Raw genomic sequence first — 17731 nt, forward strand, 5'->3', positions numbered from 1 at the left:
ACTTTACCATTAATTGGAATTTTATTTGGTTAAAATTTACACGTAACACAACAGATAAATACTGCACGGTAACATCAATTAAGAGCATATTAAGGCAGTTAAATGGTAATCAGATCTACGTTAAATATGCACAGAAAAAGCATCAAGTATTAAAAAACGCTACTGAAGTAATTATACGAAATTACAATTGCCACGGGAAAATTTCAGTACTTGCGCTAACTCTTAATATTAGCAATTATCTTCTACACCGCAAAGAATGGCACTTTCTTTGATAGTTTCATCAAAGTTATTGTTAAAATCTGTTAATAATGCGGCAACAAAAACTTTGAAATGCCGTTACATTTTGCCATCCATTTAATGTCATTTGATTTAAACATAAAAGTCGTGAAAAAAATTGTACTACAGCTCGTCATGGTGTTGCTTATGTTTATACTGCTCAACGATCTCTTTTACCCGTCTCAAGATATGAGCAGCATCTTGATTGTCTATCGTGAAGAATTCTTTGGGAGATAAATACAGCCTAAGAGTAGGATAACCTGTTATACCTTGCCTACCGCAAAACACACGTTCTGCCTCGCAATCAATTTTTGCGGTCCTAACCCTGCCCTCTAACCTCTGAAAGTGAAATATAAACATAAAGTATGTTCGCTTTGGGAGATTTTATCAAATAAAAAGTTGAACATTTAATTCCAAACTGCACCGAATACTGTTCTGAATCTAATCGACAATTTGATAAATTTGCTCATATCGTAGTTTCTAGGAAACTACTAGGTTTCAAATGTATTGGCCCCTCACCTTGAACATATTAAAAAAAAGTAAATTGTGAAAAATATATGGATTATAACTTAAGGGGTAAAGCTACTATAGAATTTTTGAATAAATGGTTTAAACAATACTTCATTATGTGAAGAATATAGGAAAAAAGTTTTAGTTGGGGGAAAAAATGGGAACACAAGTTTTTTCGAAGTAGACCGCGACCACTCGCAGCACGCTGCTTATTGTAACTCGTGAGACCGCGCGATAGTTACCTATTATAGAGGCCAGATTGAGCGTCAGATCAAACCGAAAAGAAGAAGATGAAGAAAATTTCAACATAGAACCACAATTATATGGTGCAGGCATTGCTGACTAAGACTATGCATACAGAGTGTATGTAAGTGGGGGTCATATTTATACAGAAGCTTCCCTTGACCTTTAGAAACATATATCAATAGTTTATTTTTCAAATTCCATTGTAAAAACTTTTTTTAGTAATTTTCGTACCCCACCACTGGACAAGCTAGTGTAACCTCAAATAATAGAGGGCTTTAGTCTCAGCACACCTTTCCACACCATTCACGAGTTACTTTTGTTGAATATGTGTTCACCACACAAACAGTAAGTACTTAACAAGTTTAGTAACCCAGCAAAAAACTCAAACAGTTAATCAATAATGATAAATGAAATATACAAAAATAAATAGTCTGTTGATGGATTCCAGCGATGAAAAACATTCAAATTCACAGTTAGATGTAATGTATCTCAATGCAGAACAACAACTAACCCCCCTTTGCTTTCTCACTATTGACCCGCACTATTTCCCTTCACATGCATTGTAGGTTGCCTACAATTCATGTACATATTTGTAATACATGAATATTACAGTGGCGGCGTGCACAAGTATTAAAGTACATTTTAAAAAACTAATTAGGTATAACTCGACAATTTATTTGATTAAAAAAAAAGAATTTCGGATTTGTATTCAGGGAAACATGTACCATTACCTCTAAAAAAAATGACCCTCACTGAAAGTTACACCCTGTATAACAAATTTCTTATGCTGAATAGCAACAAAACCATTAAAAACGTTTTTCAAAAAACCACTTTTTTTAACTGGCCGGAAATATAACTCAAAAAGTTTCCAACGAATCGACTTGAAATTTTGTAAAGAGCTTCACAATAACATAACTCAAGGAAGATCACAGCAGTTTTTTGACTGATTAACAATTTTCGTTGTTATTAATTGTTATTAATGCACAAAATTTTTGGCTTTTTTCAATACTTTTTTTGAATGTTCACTAAATCAACAATTACTAATATTTTTTAATTTTACGTTTCCTAGCGTTTACTATTACATTAAAAAAATTTTGTTTTTTGTTCCAAGACCAGCCATTAATAAGAAACCCTTCTAACCATATAGTCCTCTGAAAAAAGGTGTCGTTTGTTGCCAGCACTTACAGACGCCATTTTGAATCCAAATCGTTTGAGAAAATTGACAATACTACTGAAAACGTGTACAATAAAGCCTTTTTGTTCCTGACAGTATATCTTGTAACCATTTTTCCTTAAAAATTAAAAAAAAATCCTTTTTTTCCAACCCCTACAGTGCCCCTTAATCATCATCTTTTTCCAGAGGGCGCCTGTAGCTTTTCTAAAATTGCTTGTCATTTGCTGTTGACATTGAAACTGTATGTCCATTTACCCATGTTTTGATGAAATAAACTTTCATAAAATTCTGGATGTACAAGGACTACAAGGGACCCTAACAAATACAATTTTGCAAAGAAAAAATCAAAAAGGACAGTTCGAAAATGATTTAAAAATATGCATCTGCACGGCACTGGAACCTGTCCACTGTAAAAACTTACCTCGCCCAATGCGACCGATATGGCGGTGTGAAAAAACGAACAAAAACTTTCACAAGGAATCAAATAAATAGAATTTTATAGCACCTATTTTATATCGGCAAATTCAATTGCTTTAGACTTTATTAATTAATAAAATTAATTTGTGTTTTTAAATAATAAAATCATTTGACATACCCGATGTTATAACAACAATTGTTCAAAATTTTGTCCACCGATGTATAAACACATTTGGGTCCGTCTTATATGAGAGTTTATATGAACTAAGACAAATGTTGTCTTGCTTCACCATACATTAAAACCGAATTGCTATACACAAACCATTTTTGACACTAACTATTAAAAAACTATTGTAAACACCACAGATAACAGGTAAACACTGTCGCAACCAGGATTGCAAAATCGGATTTCAGTATTCGGAGTCGTTGAGGCCACGTAGCTCTCCATGTGTATTGCAAATGACGGTAGAGACTACAGTTGTCCAGCTATATAGTCGTTAAATGTAGTATAACTTCAACATTTTTTTTACGATATTCACTCCATTTCTCATGCCGCATGTATTCTCAAATTTTTTTGGATTAGTTGTAAATCACCCTGTATATTTTTAAATCTCTTCACCATATCACAATTTCATTTTTTTCTATCGGCATACCTTTTTGATTTTGTTTTAAATAACAAAAATTCTTTTCATGGATAGTACACAGTAAAACTTTTTGGGATAATCCAGACACATCTTCATCTTTGCAGTTTGTAGTTTTAACTTTCATCGACATTGCAAGTTCATTTCTACAATAAAATTTGTGAATCTTCCTATTAGGATCACATTGTCAATTTCAATTCTTTTTCTACCACTTGTTTCAGTTATCTGTTTTTTTACTCTTCCACCATTTTTTAGTTTATGATAAACACTTTTGTTAAAGAGCTGTACCATGACATCACTCACCAACATGTCTGTATTTTGCACTCGCTATTTATTGTAGAATATTCTTGATCTATTAAATCTGTTCCAATTATCAGATTGACCGCTAACACCTGTGTTTGATTCCATTTTTAACAATTCTTATGAGAATAACTAAACTGAGAAAGTAGCAACACACTTTTTCCATTTGTATGCTTATGACACACAATGACAAGTATAGCTGGAAACTGAGTTAGGAGAGGATTTCAATAAATGAAGCTATGCAACCTCGGTAGTCTTTCTTTGCAAAGACAAGCAAAGACAGAAAAAAGCGTTTATCTGTTATAAGCGCTAGAACATTCCAAATATACACACACAGGCTGAACATACTGGAACACTATGCAAAATGAACAGCACATTACAATTTCCATACGAAAAATAAACAAATTTATTTTATTACTTTAAAAGCAGTAAAAATTGTAATTTGATTTACTACTTTGGCACTGGAGCATATAAAACAGAGCAAATATATCAAAGACGATTACATTAAAAACATTTAGTTCCTTTTCCTTAAACATTAAATGCGAAGAGCCAACACATTTGAAACATATAGTAGTAAATTTTTAAAATTAAACTCACCTGGGCCACTACCCTGAACTCTGGCTCGAAATGTGTGCAGTGCCCGCACCAAGGCGCATAAAAGTCTACAAGCCAAGGAAGAAAATAATTTTTAGTCAAGATATTTTGCCGGAAGTCTTCGGCAGTGAACGATTCAATTGAAGTCGGCAAAAAACTAAGAAGCCACCTCTTGAGAGACACAGAATCACGATTACCAGTATATATGCTACAAAAAAAAAATTATCAAATTGCATACTTTGCAAGTCAGCAAATTACTTACGCGACACTGGTCAGTCCCCTACTTCCAAGGGGGTACAACCTGATTGTCGGGTAGCTTCTGATATTTTGGGCATTGCAGAGTTCCGCATTGGCCACGCAGTCCACTTGAGCAATCTTAACCTCGGGAAACTGAGTCACCTGAATATAAAAAAATTTGTAACTACAACAGTGAATATTTAAATATTCCAAAATCGTCTACCTCTTTAGCAAATTTTCTCCACTCTGGAGCTAGTTTCTGACAAGGGCCGCACCAAGGGGCATAAAAATCCACAGCCCACAATTCGTCCTTGCGTTTCCTTGTTATTTGGGCAAAATTGACCTCATCCAATGACAGCACTGTGTACAAAAGAGAACCAATTAAACTGGTAGAATTTGATGGAGATAAAGGACCAGGTATTTTTTTATTATTAATTATTTTATTTTACCGAGTTAATTGAAACATTTTCTTGAAAAATTTTACAAAACAGATAAAACAGAGCTTGAATAAAATTCGGCTCAGGAGAGTGACAGGACTCATAACGGGGCACTGGGGAGTGGAGGAGGGGAGGAGGATGAGGAGGAGTAGGGGAGGCAGAAGAGGAGGAGGCGGAAGAGGAGGAGGAGGCGGAAAAGGAGGAGGAGGCGGAAGAGGAGGAGGAGGCGGAAGAGGAGGAGGAGGCGGAAGAGGAGAAGGAGGCGGAAGAGGAGAAGGAGGCGGAAGAGGAGGAGGCGGAAGAGGAGGAGGAGGCGGAGAAGGAGGAGGAGGAGGAAGGAAAAGACGACGAAACTGAAACTGAATATGGTCCGTTTGGTACAATCTGTATATTTGATTTGTTTGTGTTCTTTATGTTTTGTTTTTGTGTAGAAATACATTTTTATGTGAAAGCAAAGTATTTGGAATGTAGTTTACTCTTGGACCTTAGTAATAACACTCAATTTAATAATTACCTAATAATTTCAAAAAATTAAATGCGAGATTGAAAACAATAAAATAACAATATACAAAAATAAAGTATAAAAATTAATGAACCATTTTACAATAAATATTTAACCACTTACCGATTGGATTTATCATATCATTTACAAACTCAGCTATAGAAGCCGCGTTAGGAACGCTGTGGAACTTGTGCACTTGGCTGTTGTTGTACAATACGATCGTCGGATACGAATTGATGCCGTGCGCCGAACAAAGCGCTCTGTGCAAAGTGCAGTCGATCGTACCGAACTTGACTTTCTCAGAATCAAATTCTTGACTAGCTTTCCTCAGTTCTGGCATAACTTTCCTGCATGGCGGACACCAGGGAGCGTACCAATCGACAAGCCAAGGGGTACCTTCGAATAATTCAACCAAGAAACGATAATGAAATGTTACCTAGCAAGTTTTCTTACCATCCTTTATTAAATTGTTGAAGTCGGCAGGCGAGAGAGCGTGGAAATTGACAGCTTTGACGCCGTCCCGGGCGAATGCCGCCACTTCGTGGAGTATATCTCTGCCCTGATGTAACTCGAAAGCTCCACCAACCTTCAAGATGCCCCAAGTGGGATATCGGACGACGTTTAGAGTCGCACAGAGAGCAGAATTTTTGCCGCAGTGGATCAGTCCTGAAATATTTGTAACAGAATAACATAATCACGACCTACCTTCATACTACAACCTCCTAATAATGTAGGTATAGAGGTTTACTGCACTTACCTATTTTGATATTTGGAATAAACGCGGGCAGGCGTTTCAATTGCAAATTCAATTCAGTAGCTGCTCCTAAATAAAAACAAAGCAACCAGGGTTTCTCGTCTTTGGAGGTGTCCCTTAACCCAGTACGAATTTTCTGAAAAAAAATAAAAAATACATATAGTAAACCGGTGGAAATACAATAACTTAATATTATTACCTTGAACCCTTCTGCATCTACAGATTTGGGATTTGGAAGTTTATTAAGAACGTTCTCTAAGATTTCTTTTGTATCTGCGCCTTTTATGCTGTGGACAGCTATTTTACCATCTTTAACCTGCCAAAATGCGATTGGGTGGTCTTTATAATTCGGTGATATATTTACGCAAAGCGTTTCATCATTCACAATTCCAGTCGATATTAACCCTTCCTGTAAAATATCAAGTAATTTAATATAAACTCTAAAAAAACAATTTATAATGTAATACCAACGAAGCAGCTAATTTTGTCATAGTTTTCCTTTCTGGACAATTAACATTGTTATCGCCACAAAGGAAAAGTAACCATTGTTTCCTGTCAAAGTCAAGGTTTTCCCAATCACTCGATGAAATTTCTTCAATATCGACCTTTATTTTTGACAGCACAAAATCCTCTAACGCTTCCACACTCCTGTCACCTCTATATCGTTCACCTTCGTACACATGGGACTAAAAACGGGTATTAAAATAAAAAAATGTTGTTAAAATATAAAACGTAATACATATTGACATGTTAATTAAAAACGAGTATGTGGCTTAATAAAAATAATTTTTTTTTAATTCCATTTATAATTAAATACATTAAGATAAATCGATGTATATAATATAATATATAAATAGAATGACCAAAAGGTCACATTTAACTAGAACTTCCTAATCTAATATCCTAAGATAACGTGTTGAGACAAAACAATTTTAAATATTAAAAAAATCATTATTCAATAATTAACAGAAACAGTATTACTGAAAAAAACTCTGTACCATTTTTTTAAGTAAAAGTTGTACAACATACCTCTTTCTCGTAATACAACAATGTGGGATAAGCTTCTATTGACAGCTGGTAGCATAAAGCGTAATCATCCTCACAATTCACAGCACCAATACGTATAACACCTTCTAATTCCCGCGCCAATTTTCGCCAAGTCGGGGCCAATTCATGACAATGGTGGCAATTGGGAGAATAAAAATTAACAAACCATGCCTGGTTGTTGTCCAAAACATTCAGTTCTACAGAAAAACAAATTAAATTATAGCTTTACATTCAACAGAGATTAAGTTCATATTAAGTAAGAAAAATACATTTGATTATAATTTATATGCCTACCATAATCATTTCTGCTGAGGGTCACAATAATTGGATCATCGTCATATATTCCAAACTGGTCTCTGTAATATGTATAACTGTGGTACTGTTGTTTTTTAACAGAATCGGGTGAATCACCATGCAGATCGTAATGTTTTCTAGTCTGCGGGTCCTTTAATACTTCATAAGCCCTAGCTAATTTTACAAAAACCGCACCAGCATTTTTGTCATCCTAAAATATCAAAAGGTAACAGAAGAACTTAGCAACAAAATTATATTAATGTTATACTTGATTTTTGTCTGGATGTAGTTTAACAGCCAGAACTTTGAAGGCTTTTCTGATTTCTTTAACGGTTGCGTCTCTGCCTACACCTAGGAGTTTATAATAATCATCCTCCTCCTCAGCTTGTAGGTGTACACAGAATAACACAATAAGCAGACTCCCGATACACAATTTCCTGAAAATATAAAAATATCAAAATTGTGACAAATTTGTTTACTGCGTGATTTTACGTAAATAATATATTAAATAATTACAAAAAATCTTTAAAATTTATTTCTGTAGTATTTTAATCTACTAAAAAATATTTTGAATAAAATTCATGACAAATTAAGTGATTTTAGGTATATACATATTTGACTTTGTTTATTATAAAAACTGGAGCTACTTATATAGTATGTTTAAAGGCACAATATTCAGAACAATTCTGGCATAAAGTTTGATTTGAAACACATTAGCTTTAAAAATATTTTATTTAATAAAGAAACTTGTTAGCTAAAGCTTTTAATTCATAATTACAATTCTAAACCATTAATACATCTGCAACACGGGTTAATAAAAAAATCTGCAGATGTAGGAATGACGTGGTCCTAAAAGCTCTACAAATCAACATAAGACAATCACAAATTAAGAAAATACAGCCGCTTAAAATATTTTACTTACATCTTCTGTAGTTAATAAAAATCGTTGAGATTCTTGTTCACAAAGTTGTTGTACATATCAACCTCAATTTAACTGATAACACCCACTGTTGTACATTATTCTGCTTACTGCAAATGCGGAAGTTACAAAATTTTATAGGATTTCGGCCCGGCTTTTTATTAGTTTGAAACAGATGTCTTATGTCATGTCAAAGTTACAGCTTAATGTAGCCTTGAATGATCTTTTGCAAATAGTTAAAAGATGGCTCTGAAAAAACGTTTTTAAAGTTACAGATTTCTTTCTTATAAATATAAATAACCTAACCTCGAAACGAAACAAACTCTAACCTGTTGGTTTCTAACCTAAAAATTTATAGTCAAAAATTGAAAATCTAGTTTTATTTAAAAAATGAATAAGTCTTGGAGAACGTATTTACTATGGTTTGCTCAAGAACACATTGAATTCAGATTTGCAGTATGTATTCACAATTTTTTGTAATATTTCTAGTGAAAAATTAATTTCAGGAAATAGATTCCCTGCTGTCACTTTTCAGCATTGAAATGAGGTTTGCGCAAAAGCCCAACAACGTAAGTTAAGTATATATTGTTATTTTGTCGGTGTCATTTACTTATTATTGTTAAAGGAACCGTATTGGATTGTAGAATTTGCTTCTGAAAACGATGTCAAATTATTAGCCAGTAGGTCTGTATCTCTACGAAACTGTCTAGAACTATGGGGTCATGAGAAAGATATGTGGAAACTACATGAAAAGCTTAAATGCTACCCAAAGCATTTAATGGATCCATATTTTCAACCCAACATATCCTTCAAGATCGAAGTAGAAACTTTCTGCAGACATTTCACTCAAAAACAAAAAGTTGATAAGTTAGAGGTAGGAGTACATTTTATCATAATAACAAAAATTTTAGGATATCTTTCAGACTTTCAGTTATTTACCAGTACAAGGACCAGTTAATTTGAAGAACCCAGATGTTACTTTACAGTATATTGAGTATTATGGAACTGTAGCGAATAATCCTCCTGAATTACCATATGATGTATTCTTTGGCAGATGGGTAAGATATTTTCATTTGAATATAATAATCGAGAAATTGCCTTACAAATCATTAAATAATTTAGGTTGCTAGTGGATTAAGACAACTGATAAGGAAGTTTTCTCTAAAAACTAGGAAATTTATTGGTAACACCAGTATGGATCCCCAATTATCACTGTTAATGGCAAATCAAGCTTGTGTGAAAGATGGGGATATTGTATTAGACCCTTTTGTAGGTAGCGGGTCACTTTTAGTAGCGGCTGCAGAATTTGGTGGTTATGTTTTTGGCACCGATATTGATTACCTGATGTTACATGGAAGAACGAGGCCCTCTAGAATAACGCAAAAGGTATTTTATCAAATTGTTAAAGTTAGATTTAAAATTTGTCTACTGTTTTTTAAATTCAGTTTTATTTACGTTCATTTTGTGAACCATTAGAGAAGAGAAAAAGATGAAAGTATAAGAGCAAACATGAGGCAATATAACTTGGAGCATAAATATTTGGATGTCTTGGTCAATGATTTTTCAGTGCCGTTTTGGAAAAATGACTGCCAATTCGACGCAATCATCACAGATCGTAAAGAATTTTATATGGTAATCGTTTTCTAACTGATATAACTTAGATTTTCAGCCCCTTACGGTATCAGGGAGGCCACCGAAAGAGTCGGTACTAGCAAGGAAAATTATACAGTGAGCGAGGAGCATTTATCTACACATATACCTGCAAAAATTGAGTACGGAATATCAAATATTTATAGAGACCTCCTTTTATTCTCTGCAAATCATTTGAAGGTGGGAGGGCGTGTAGTATGTTGGTTTCCAGTATTTAGGTAAATATGTGCATACAGGACAGAAAATAAATATGTATGGTGTTCCGCTTAAAACTCCCCACCCATAGATTTTGAAAACCAAGAGATATAGAATTTCTGAGATATTCCTGAAAATGGTTTTAATTTTTTCAACTTTGCCAAAGAAACTAAGTAACTTTTCAACAAAACTATTTGCACCGTCTTTACTTTGTTGTTGATAACGTTTGGCCGATTAGTAACTAAACATCCTGTATAATTTCTGGTCAAACTATTAATTGGCTAACACAAATTTTATTATCATTTTAACCGACGCAATATGAAAAATGTTCTAAAAGCATACAGGGTTTATGCTTGGGGATCATACTCGAATTGCGGATAACTTTGACCTTTAGGAACATCATAGTTTGTTTTCTCAAGTTTTATCTTAAAAACTGGATTTTTTAAATCTTATTTGAAATTTTCATAATCCACCGCTGGACAGGCCAGAATAAACTCAAATACATTACATATACTAAATTGGGAGGCATTGTCAAATCTCATCTTTCTTGATTCGTATATATAATCATATATTTTTCATCATTAGTCTTCATTGTTAAATTTCTGTATGATATTATGCAAAATCTTGTTTCATGGAATTAATGTTGGCCACTTAATTTTTATTAGGTATGTAATTCACCTGAACAACGTCAATTTCAGATATCGGAGGTATTGCCACTACGATTTTCAAACGAAACACTGCTTTAAGAAAATAGTAGAAAATATTTTTATTGAAAACTTGAAATGATTTTCAAAATATTTCAAATCTGTCAGATTAGTATTTTTCTTTATTTTTTATTATGTACATTTTATAAAACAACGAAAATGATTATAATCAAACATAAATTAGTTTACTTAAGTAATTTTTAAAAACAAAATTTTTTTGAATGTTCGTATTGACGTAAAAAAAATATGGTGACTATAAAATAATGTATGTTGTAAAGTCATATAAAAGCAATCTGTTTTTATAAAATTATATTCCATTGAAACGCGCGGGCAAACAGCGTACAAACACAGCCGCACTGGGCGACTGGGCCATAAATTTTAGTTGTTGACAAATTGCCTAGCAGTACAGTGCAACAATGCGAAATTTGGTGTGATTCAGGTAATTTTAATTTATTATAGGCACCTTCTATTAATCATTCATATTACAATTATTGCGAAAGGGGGAAATTATTCCTCGTTTTGTTTTGTACAAAAACTTAATTTTTTCAAAAATGGCTAATTTTATCGAAACAAATGTAGAGTATCTTTTGCAAAGAGGAATGACCAAAGTATTTAAAAATTCAGTTTTCAGCTTTATAAAATAACACTTGTCAAAATTTTGGCCCAACGAGTGTAGTGGCAAGTCCGTTCCTGACTTCTCTGACAGTATAAAACATCTACTGTAGTAGATGGCATCTACTGTATGGCTTTATGAGCCTTTGTGGTCTACATAAAATATTAAAATTTCATTAAATTACACAAGTCGGTTCAAAAGTTAGAACCGGAAAGGTAAATCGCTGGGTACCCCTTTGGGGCTCTGTATCTCTGTTAAGGGGCACTTTAGGATTTTTTTTTAGCATAAACTAGGGTTATTTTGACCTCCCCTATACACTCCCGAGAGTATGCTATATACTTCCCAGACACCCTGTATATCTACAGGGTGTTGTTTCAAACTTCTTTCCCTAAATCTTGAAAACCAAGAGATATCCAAGTTATGTAAAAATGTATATATAGTGCTCATATAAGTGATTTTAATTCTAAGCACAAATGACATTGCTTTTCATAGTGCTAAATAGATGGCTCTGCGATCTGAAACAATTTTCCCATGACAAGACAAATTGCTTAAAATATCCGGGACATGCATGAAAATAGTTTAAATTTTTTTGAGACCCAATATCTCGAAAATGAAAGCAACTTTTGACAAATTTCTTCCTTAATTTTCAACATATTGACAATATTTGGCCAATTGGTAACTGAATATCCTGTATCATTTCTACTCAAATTGGGAATTGGATAACATAAGCTTTGTTGTCATTTTAGCCAGCAGAATATAAAAAAAAACTCTAAAGCATCCATGACCCAAAATTTTATGATAATGGTCTTGCTTAAAAATATTTTTTTTAAGTTGAAATGTCTAGGAAATCAGTGATTATTTAAGAATTGTTTGTAGTACAAAATATGCTCAGTATTTAATAGTTTTTCACTCTAGATATTATATAGAGGTTAAATATAAGTTACTAACTTTTAGATGAAAAAAAGAATTGCTAATAATTTTTTTCAAAAAGTCTATCCCTTTTTTAACGTTATGACCAGATGCCTATGACTAAAATACTTGATTATATCGGAATAATCACTTTGCGGGAATTATTTCGTATTAAATTGTTAAAACGTTTCGAATTAAAATAAACAAATTGTAAGAATGGTTCGGTGAAAAATGAAATACAGTGTATACTGCTAGGTAGAATATCATTTGTACTCATTATAGAAGTCATCTACTTGGGTAGCTCTTCTGGTTTTCAGGATATCGGCCTATGAACGGAACACTGCCAATAAATTCACTTTACTTTTACAGAGAAGATTATAACGAAAATGGTCTCCCTACTCATCCATGCCTAAGGTTAATAGCAAATTGCGAGCAAGCTCTAAGCAAAGTAACATCTCGAAGGCTACTAACTTTTGTGAAAGTTAGACAACCGACAGAAGCAGAACTTGATTTAAAACATAACGAAATAACTGACTTCAGAGAAAAATATTTTATTATACGAGAGGAAACGAGGAAAGAAAAAAGAATGAGGGAAGCCCAAGTCCGAGAAGAAAATAGGTTACGACATGAACGAGACAACACAGTGAATGCTTAGAATAATTTTTTATTAAAATTTCATAGGTTTTATACTTAAGAAGAAATATTTTATGAAGTTGTTTATTAAAAAATAAATATTTTTAGATTATTTTTTGCTCCTCCCTTTAAATTTCTTTTTCGTAATTTTCCCACCAATCGGCCTGTGGTCTCTGTTATATGAATTAGTTTTATCCACACCCTTGCCTTTACTCTTCATTTTCTTGTCACCTTTGAATTTGTTTCCTTTGAATTTATTATCTTTACCAAATGGCTTTTTCTTTTCGTTGTTATGAGAAAAACTATGCTGGGGACGTTTTTCTGCACTATTTTCTTGTTTAGCCCTCTTATTCCGAAAATGCGGTCCCTCAAACTTCCTTTTGCCTCCAGTACGGTTTGTAGAAAATAGATCTTAAAATATAGTACAAGGTTATTCACATATTCTACCCTCATTATCTTTTTTACTTTCGTACTTAGAAAAAGTTGTTGAAAATTTTGTTGCAATTTCAAAACTACTCAGAACAATTCAATTTTGGAGATATAATCCACTTATAATTTTTTTTTTTTTTGACAAAAAGCCCTGCATATTTTTACATATTTGGATAGAGCACATCCTCAACATATAGTGATGCAAGATTTGAGGAATGTCTAATAATAAAGAGTCTAGAGTTCATTGTTAGAAAACTCGTTTGAACTTATCTTCCTTATTATAGAGATAACTTTCAAAACTTGTACCATTGTGGTCTTGAGAAAGCATTCTATTGAAATATGTAATAAAGTTAGTGCAGAAATCGCAGGTTTATTAATAGATCTATTTTTCTAGTTTTGAAATCACAAGAAAATTACCCACAACTTTACAATACAATAGTAGTCATATTAAAAAACAAACTGCGTTATTATTACCAGAATGTTTTGGCATCGCATCCTCTCATTCCTTATCACTGTCTAGTAACTCACGAAATCTGAAGTTATAGCCTTATAAACGAATTAACTAATTATTAGTCTGGACGATCCCGAGGATCTTCCACAATCGCACTGATTTTTTTCATGACAGATTTCATAATAATGCATTGAAATATATCATTTTTTTTTTTAATTTCAAATTTGCAACCTGGAAAATTTTTTTCTTTTTTAGCCTTAGTTGCAAAATGAAATATACGACACACGAGCGTAATATAGTTATATATTATTACATATTCGGAAAGCTTATGAAAAGAGCTTTAAGTTAAAAAAATAATCGTCAAGATTCGTTGAAAAACAACAGAGTTACAGACTGTCAAATATATTATTTTCAAGCGAATTTCGCTTATTTAACGGTAGGACTATGAATATTATCATCATTTTCTTTGAACTCGCTGTCGTTCGCTTCCCCCACACTTCTGCCGCGCCACGGCTCGCCGAAAAACAAGCGATCCACCAACTTTCGACAATATTTCTTATGCACTTAACATACTTCCACAAATAAAATATTTTTATGTGGGAAAGTACTCGGGTTGCCGGTTATGACAGTATTTTTTTTTGCAGCTACCAACCTAATTTGTTTAACAATAGGCCATCAACTTTGACAGTCTGTCACTCCGTTGTTTTTCAACGAATCTTGACGATTTTTTTTTTAACTTAAAGTTCTTTTAATAAGATTTCCGAATATGTAATAATATCTAACTATATCACGTTCATGCATCATATATTTCATTTTGCAACTAAAGCTAAAAGATAAAAAAAATCCAGGTTGCAAATTTGAAATTAAAAAAAAATGATAGATTTCAATGTATGAAATCTACCATGAAAAAAATCAGTGCAATTGTGGAAGATCCTCGGGATCGTCCAGACTAATAATTAGTTAATTTGTTTATAAAGGCCATAACTTGTAAACTATTCAACTTACCGATTCCAGATTTTATGCGAGTTATTAGACAGTAATAAGGAATGAGAGGATACAATGCCAAAACATTCTGGGAAAAATAACGCAGTTTATAAATGTTTAATTCAAAAGTCACAAATAAACTTCTTCTGTTAATAACTTTAGATCTAATCAATATTTTTTGACGCTCCAGGGCTAGTTTTGTAGGTCTTTTGAAGACGAAAAAAAGTACTTTACTGTTTTCTCGTGGAAATGAACGAAAAAAAATTATAAGAGAAAAAAGTGAATTTACGTAAAAATTATACAATTAACCACCCTGTAAACAATCTTCCTCCCATTTTTATGACTGTGGAAACTAATATGTATGTTATTGTACATAATATTTAGCATCTATAGTGATAAAATTCAGCTTGCCAAAACAAAATGTCGCGAAATGGTCATTTCCCAGCTTATTTTCCTGGCCTATATTATACAACACCCATCTAAAGTGCCATTTTTGCACGCATGTGAAGTTTTAAAAAAATCCGAAGAGGAAGTTTCTACTACCAATGTCTTCAAAATTTTCAAAATGGAGGAACCAGTTCTTTCTTGATTCAGGATGACGTATTTATTCAACTGACCAAAGTGAAAAAAAAACATTACTGTGCTTTGTATTTGCACTGTTTTCTACTTTATACTTAAAAGTATCCAAAAATGATACGTTTTTAATGTTAATAGACAAATATGTTTTACTTTACCTTTATCAGGTTCTTCACCGACTTCTTGCTTGTAATACTCTCGGTCATCATCTTCCTCGATGGTAGCTGCTTTATTTGCTTCCTTTGAAGATTTTAGCATTTGTATGTCTGTTTCCGTCTTTACCTTGCCTTGTATACCTTTCAGTGAACGTTCTTTCTGTTCTTGTTTCGCATCATCCTTAGCTTTCTTATTAGCTTCCTGAGCTTTCTTCCTCTTCTCTTTCAGCGTCCTTAAAAATAAATTTAAGAGTTATAATTATATTTACACATAATTATTTACATACTTTTTCAATTCCCGTCGTTTTTCAATTTCTGCTTTTTCTTCCTCGGACTTATGGATTAAGTCGTGATATAAAACTTCTCCGTCCAATAAACCATCTTCAATTTTAATTAATTGTAGAGTTAACCGGGGTCCTAATTCACTAAGTCTAATAGCAGATTTTCCTGATTCTATATTACCCCTAGATGCTAACTTTTGTGGTAGAGTTACATGATTTTGAGGATCATCTTCAGCTTCGCTTTCAGATAATAAACCTGTCCTAAAATTAAAAATATATATACCTATAACTGATAAATAAAATATTCTAATTATATTACTTTATGAAAAATTCGGAAATATCGCTACATCTAGCCAGATTAGGAACTTTCCCCTGGACCACCTTTTTTACTCCTTTAGAAACTCCCACAGGAACAACTTTTATAGTGTAGTGTCGAAAATCTATCAGTTTTGTTGTCGGATTATAATTCAACAGTACACATCGCCTTATCGTGTTCAAATCCACAGATGTTAAATTTATCGTAGGAAACATGTTTTGAAACATAGAGGCCATAAGCTTCATTTGTTGACCTTCTCCACTAAAACTATTTAGGACTATTAAAGGAGAGTGTTTAAATGCTGTGTCTACAACAATTTGCTTTTTCAGAGATGAAACGACATCTCTAGCTAGCGAATAATTATGAATTTTGAAAGTTAATGTTGGACCTCTAGGTAAACGCATTATTTTTAAATACATTCCCAATTCTGTTCTGGAAAAGATGGAAATGTGAGAAACGTGAAGAGGTCCAGCTACTGCTACAAAGTCTTTTATAGTATTCTTTTTCCTTTCCTGAAACAATAATTTATTAATAAAACATATAAGTCTTCATAAGTTAATGTACCTTTAAGGATGAAGCCGTAAATGGCTCCATTACTTTTCTAAAATCTTTCGTCAATTCCAATGTATGACCACCAGGAAGTCCTTTATGAATAACAAAGGAATGTGGTGCTTGGACGATATCATCGGGTTCAATGTTATTGTTAATATTCTTTTTAACACAACGGCCTCGTTTTCTTCTTCCCATTATGCTTTTTCACTTCAGGTTGGAGGTTAGGTATGTTATGTTTTGTGGGTTAGGTTCTCAAGCAAAGCATGTAGCATTTGACGTTTAGATTTAGGCCAATTTTCACGATATGACATAGGCAATTTTTAGCTGTCGCTTCTATTTTCAATTTGGTAAACGTCACATATTTAAATAATTTTTTTTTGTCTTTTAATGTTATTACTAAATTAACTTCTTAGCATTTTTTTCTTCAGTTCTTAGACATATATACAAGAACTTATCTTGCTATACATTTTTTGATTAATATCGAATTATAAATAGTGAATATAGATAGTTATTTTATTATATTTTATGTCTTCAGTGTCTTTAAAACAAATTGAACGTAAATTTAATGAATTATATGTATAGTGTAATAACATCAATGAATGTTATTACACCATACATATTCATTTATCATCAAAATATTTACAATTCCAAACGCAAGATGTTGATATGTAAATGTATTTGAAATGAAAGTCTGAAAATTGTAAAACAGAGACTGATTTTACTCCAATACTTTAAAATTAACTATTTCTTCCCGATTAATAATTCGCATTTGGAACAAAAAATGTTTTGCTAATCAAGAAACCAAGTGATTTTTTGATCCAGAAACCTATTGTCATTTTTGTTTAAAAAAGTAGAAACAGTTTGTTTGCTTGAAAACTAATTCAGCAATCTTCAAATAGCAGAAGCTGATAAAGTGGTCTAAGCATGGAGAATGA

The 17731-nt window shown here is 32.7% G+C and overlaps 3 protein-coding genes across 3 annotated transcripts; 1 reads left to right on the forward strand and 2 right to left on the reverse strand.

Moving 5' to 3' along the window:
• Positions 1 to 58: 58 nt before the first annotated feature.
• LOC108909551 (dnaJ homolog subfamily C member 10-like) lies at positions 59 to 8514 on the reverse strand. The gene is made up of 13 exons (XM_018713927.1): positions 8352 to 8514; positions 7698 to 7866; positions 7430 to 7640; positions 7118 to 7332; positions 6556 to 6774; positions 6288 to 6497; positions 6092 to 6224; positions 5788 to 6000; positions 5458 to 5730; positions 4619 to 4755; positions 4421 to 4557; positions 4162 to 4366; positions 59 to 615 (listed from the first exon to the last, which is right to left on the reverse strand). Coding segments are annotated over exons 1-13 (2340 nt in total). The 5' UTR covers positions 8354 to 8514; the 3' UTR covers positions 59 to 399.
• Positions 8515 to 8676: 162 nt separating this feature from the next.
• LOC108909539 (tRNA (guanine(10)-N2)-methyltransferase homolog) lies at positions 8677 to 13151 on the forward strand. Its single transcript, XM_018713915.1, has 8 exons — positions 8677 to 8804; positions 8855 to 8917; positions 8974 to 9222; positions 9272 to 9406; positions 9471 to 9734; positions 9825 to 9963; positions 10018 to 10216; positions 12789 to 13151. The coding sequence occupies exons 1-8, from the start codon at positions 8739 to 8741 to the stop codon at positions 13072 to 13074; spliced, it is 1401 nt and encodes a 466-aa protein (XP_018569431.1). The 5' UTR covers positions 8677 to 8738; the 3' UTR covers positions 13075 to 13151.
• Positions 13121 to 17034, reverse strand: LOC108909538 (protein Peter pan). Its single transcript, XM_018713914.2, has 5 exons — positions 16809 to 17034; positions 16248 to 16756; positions 15935 to 16189; positions 15651 to 15880; positions 13121 to 13463 (listed from the first exon to the last, which is right to left on the reverse strand). The coding sequence occupies exons 1-5, from the start codon at positions 16989 to 16991 to the stop codon at positions 13162 to 13164; spliced, it is 1479 nt and encodes a 492-aa protein (XP_018569430.1). The 5' UTR covers positions 16992 to 17034; the 3' UTR covers positions 13121 to 13161.
• Between the last annotated feature and the right edge of the window lie 697 nt (positions 17035 to 17731).

Source organism: Anoplophora glabripennis, unplaced genomic scaffold (genome assembly GCF_000390285.2).
Source record: "Anoplophora glabripennis isolate ALB-LARVAE unplaced genomic scaffold, Agla_2.0 scaffold385, whole genome shotgun sequence".
In the NCBI taxonomy this organism is placed as follows: domain Eukaryota; kingdom Metazoa; phylum Arthropoda; class Insecta; order Coleoptera; family Cerambycidae; genus Anoplophora; species Anoplophora glabripennis.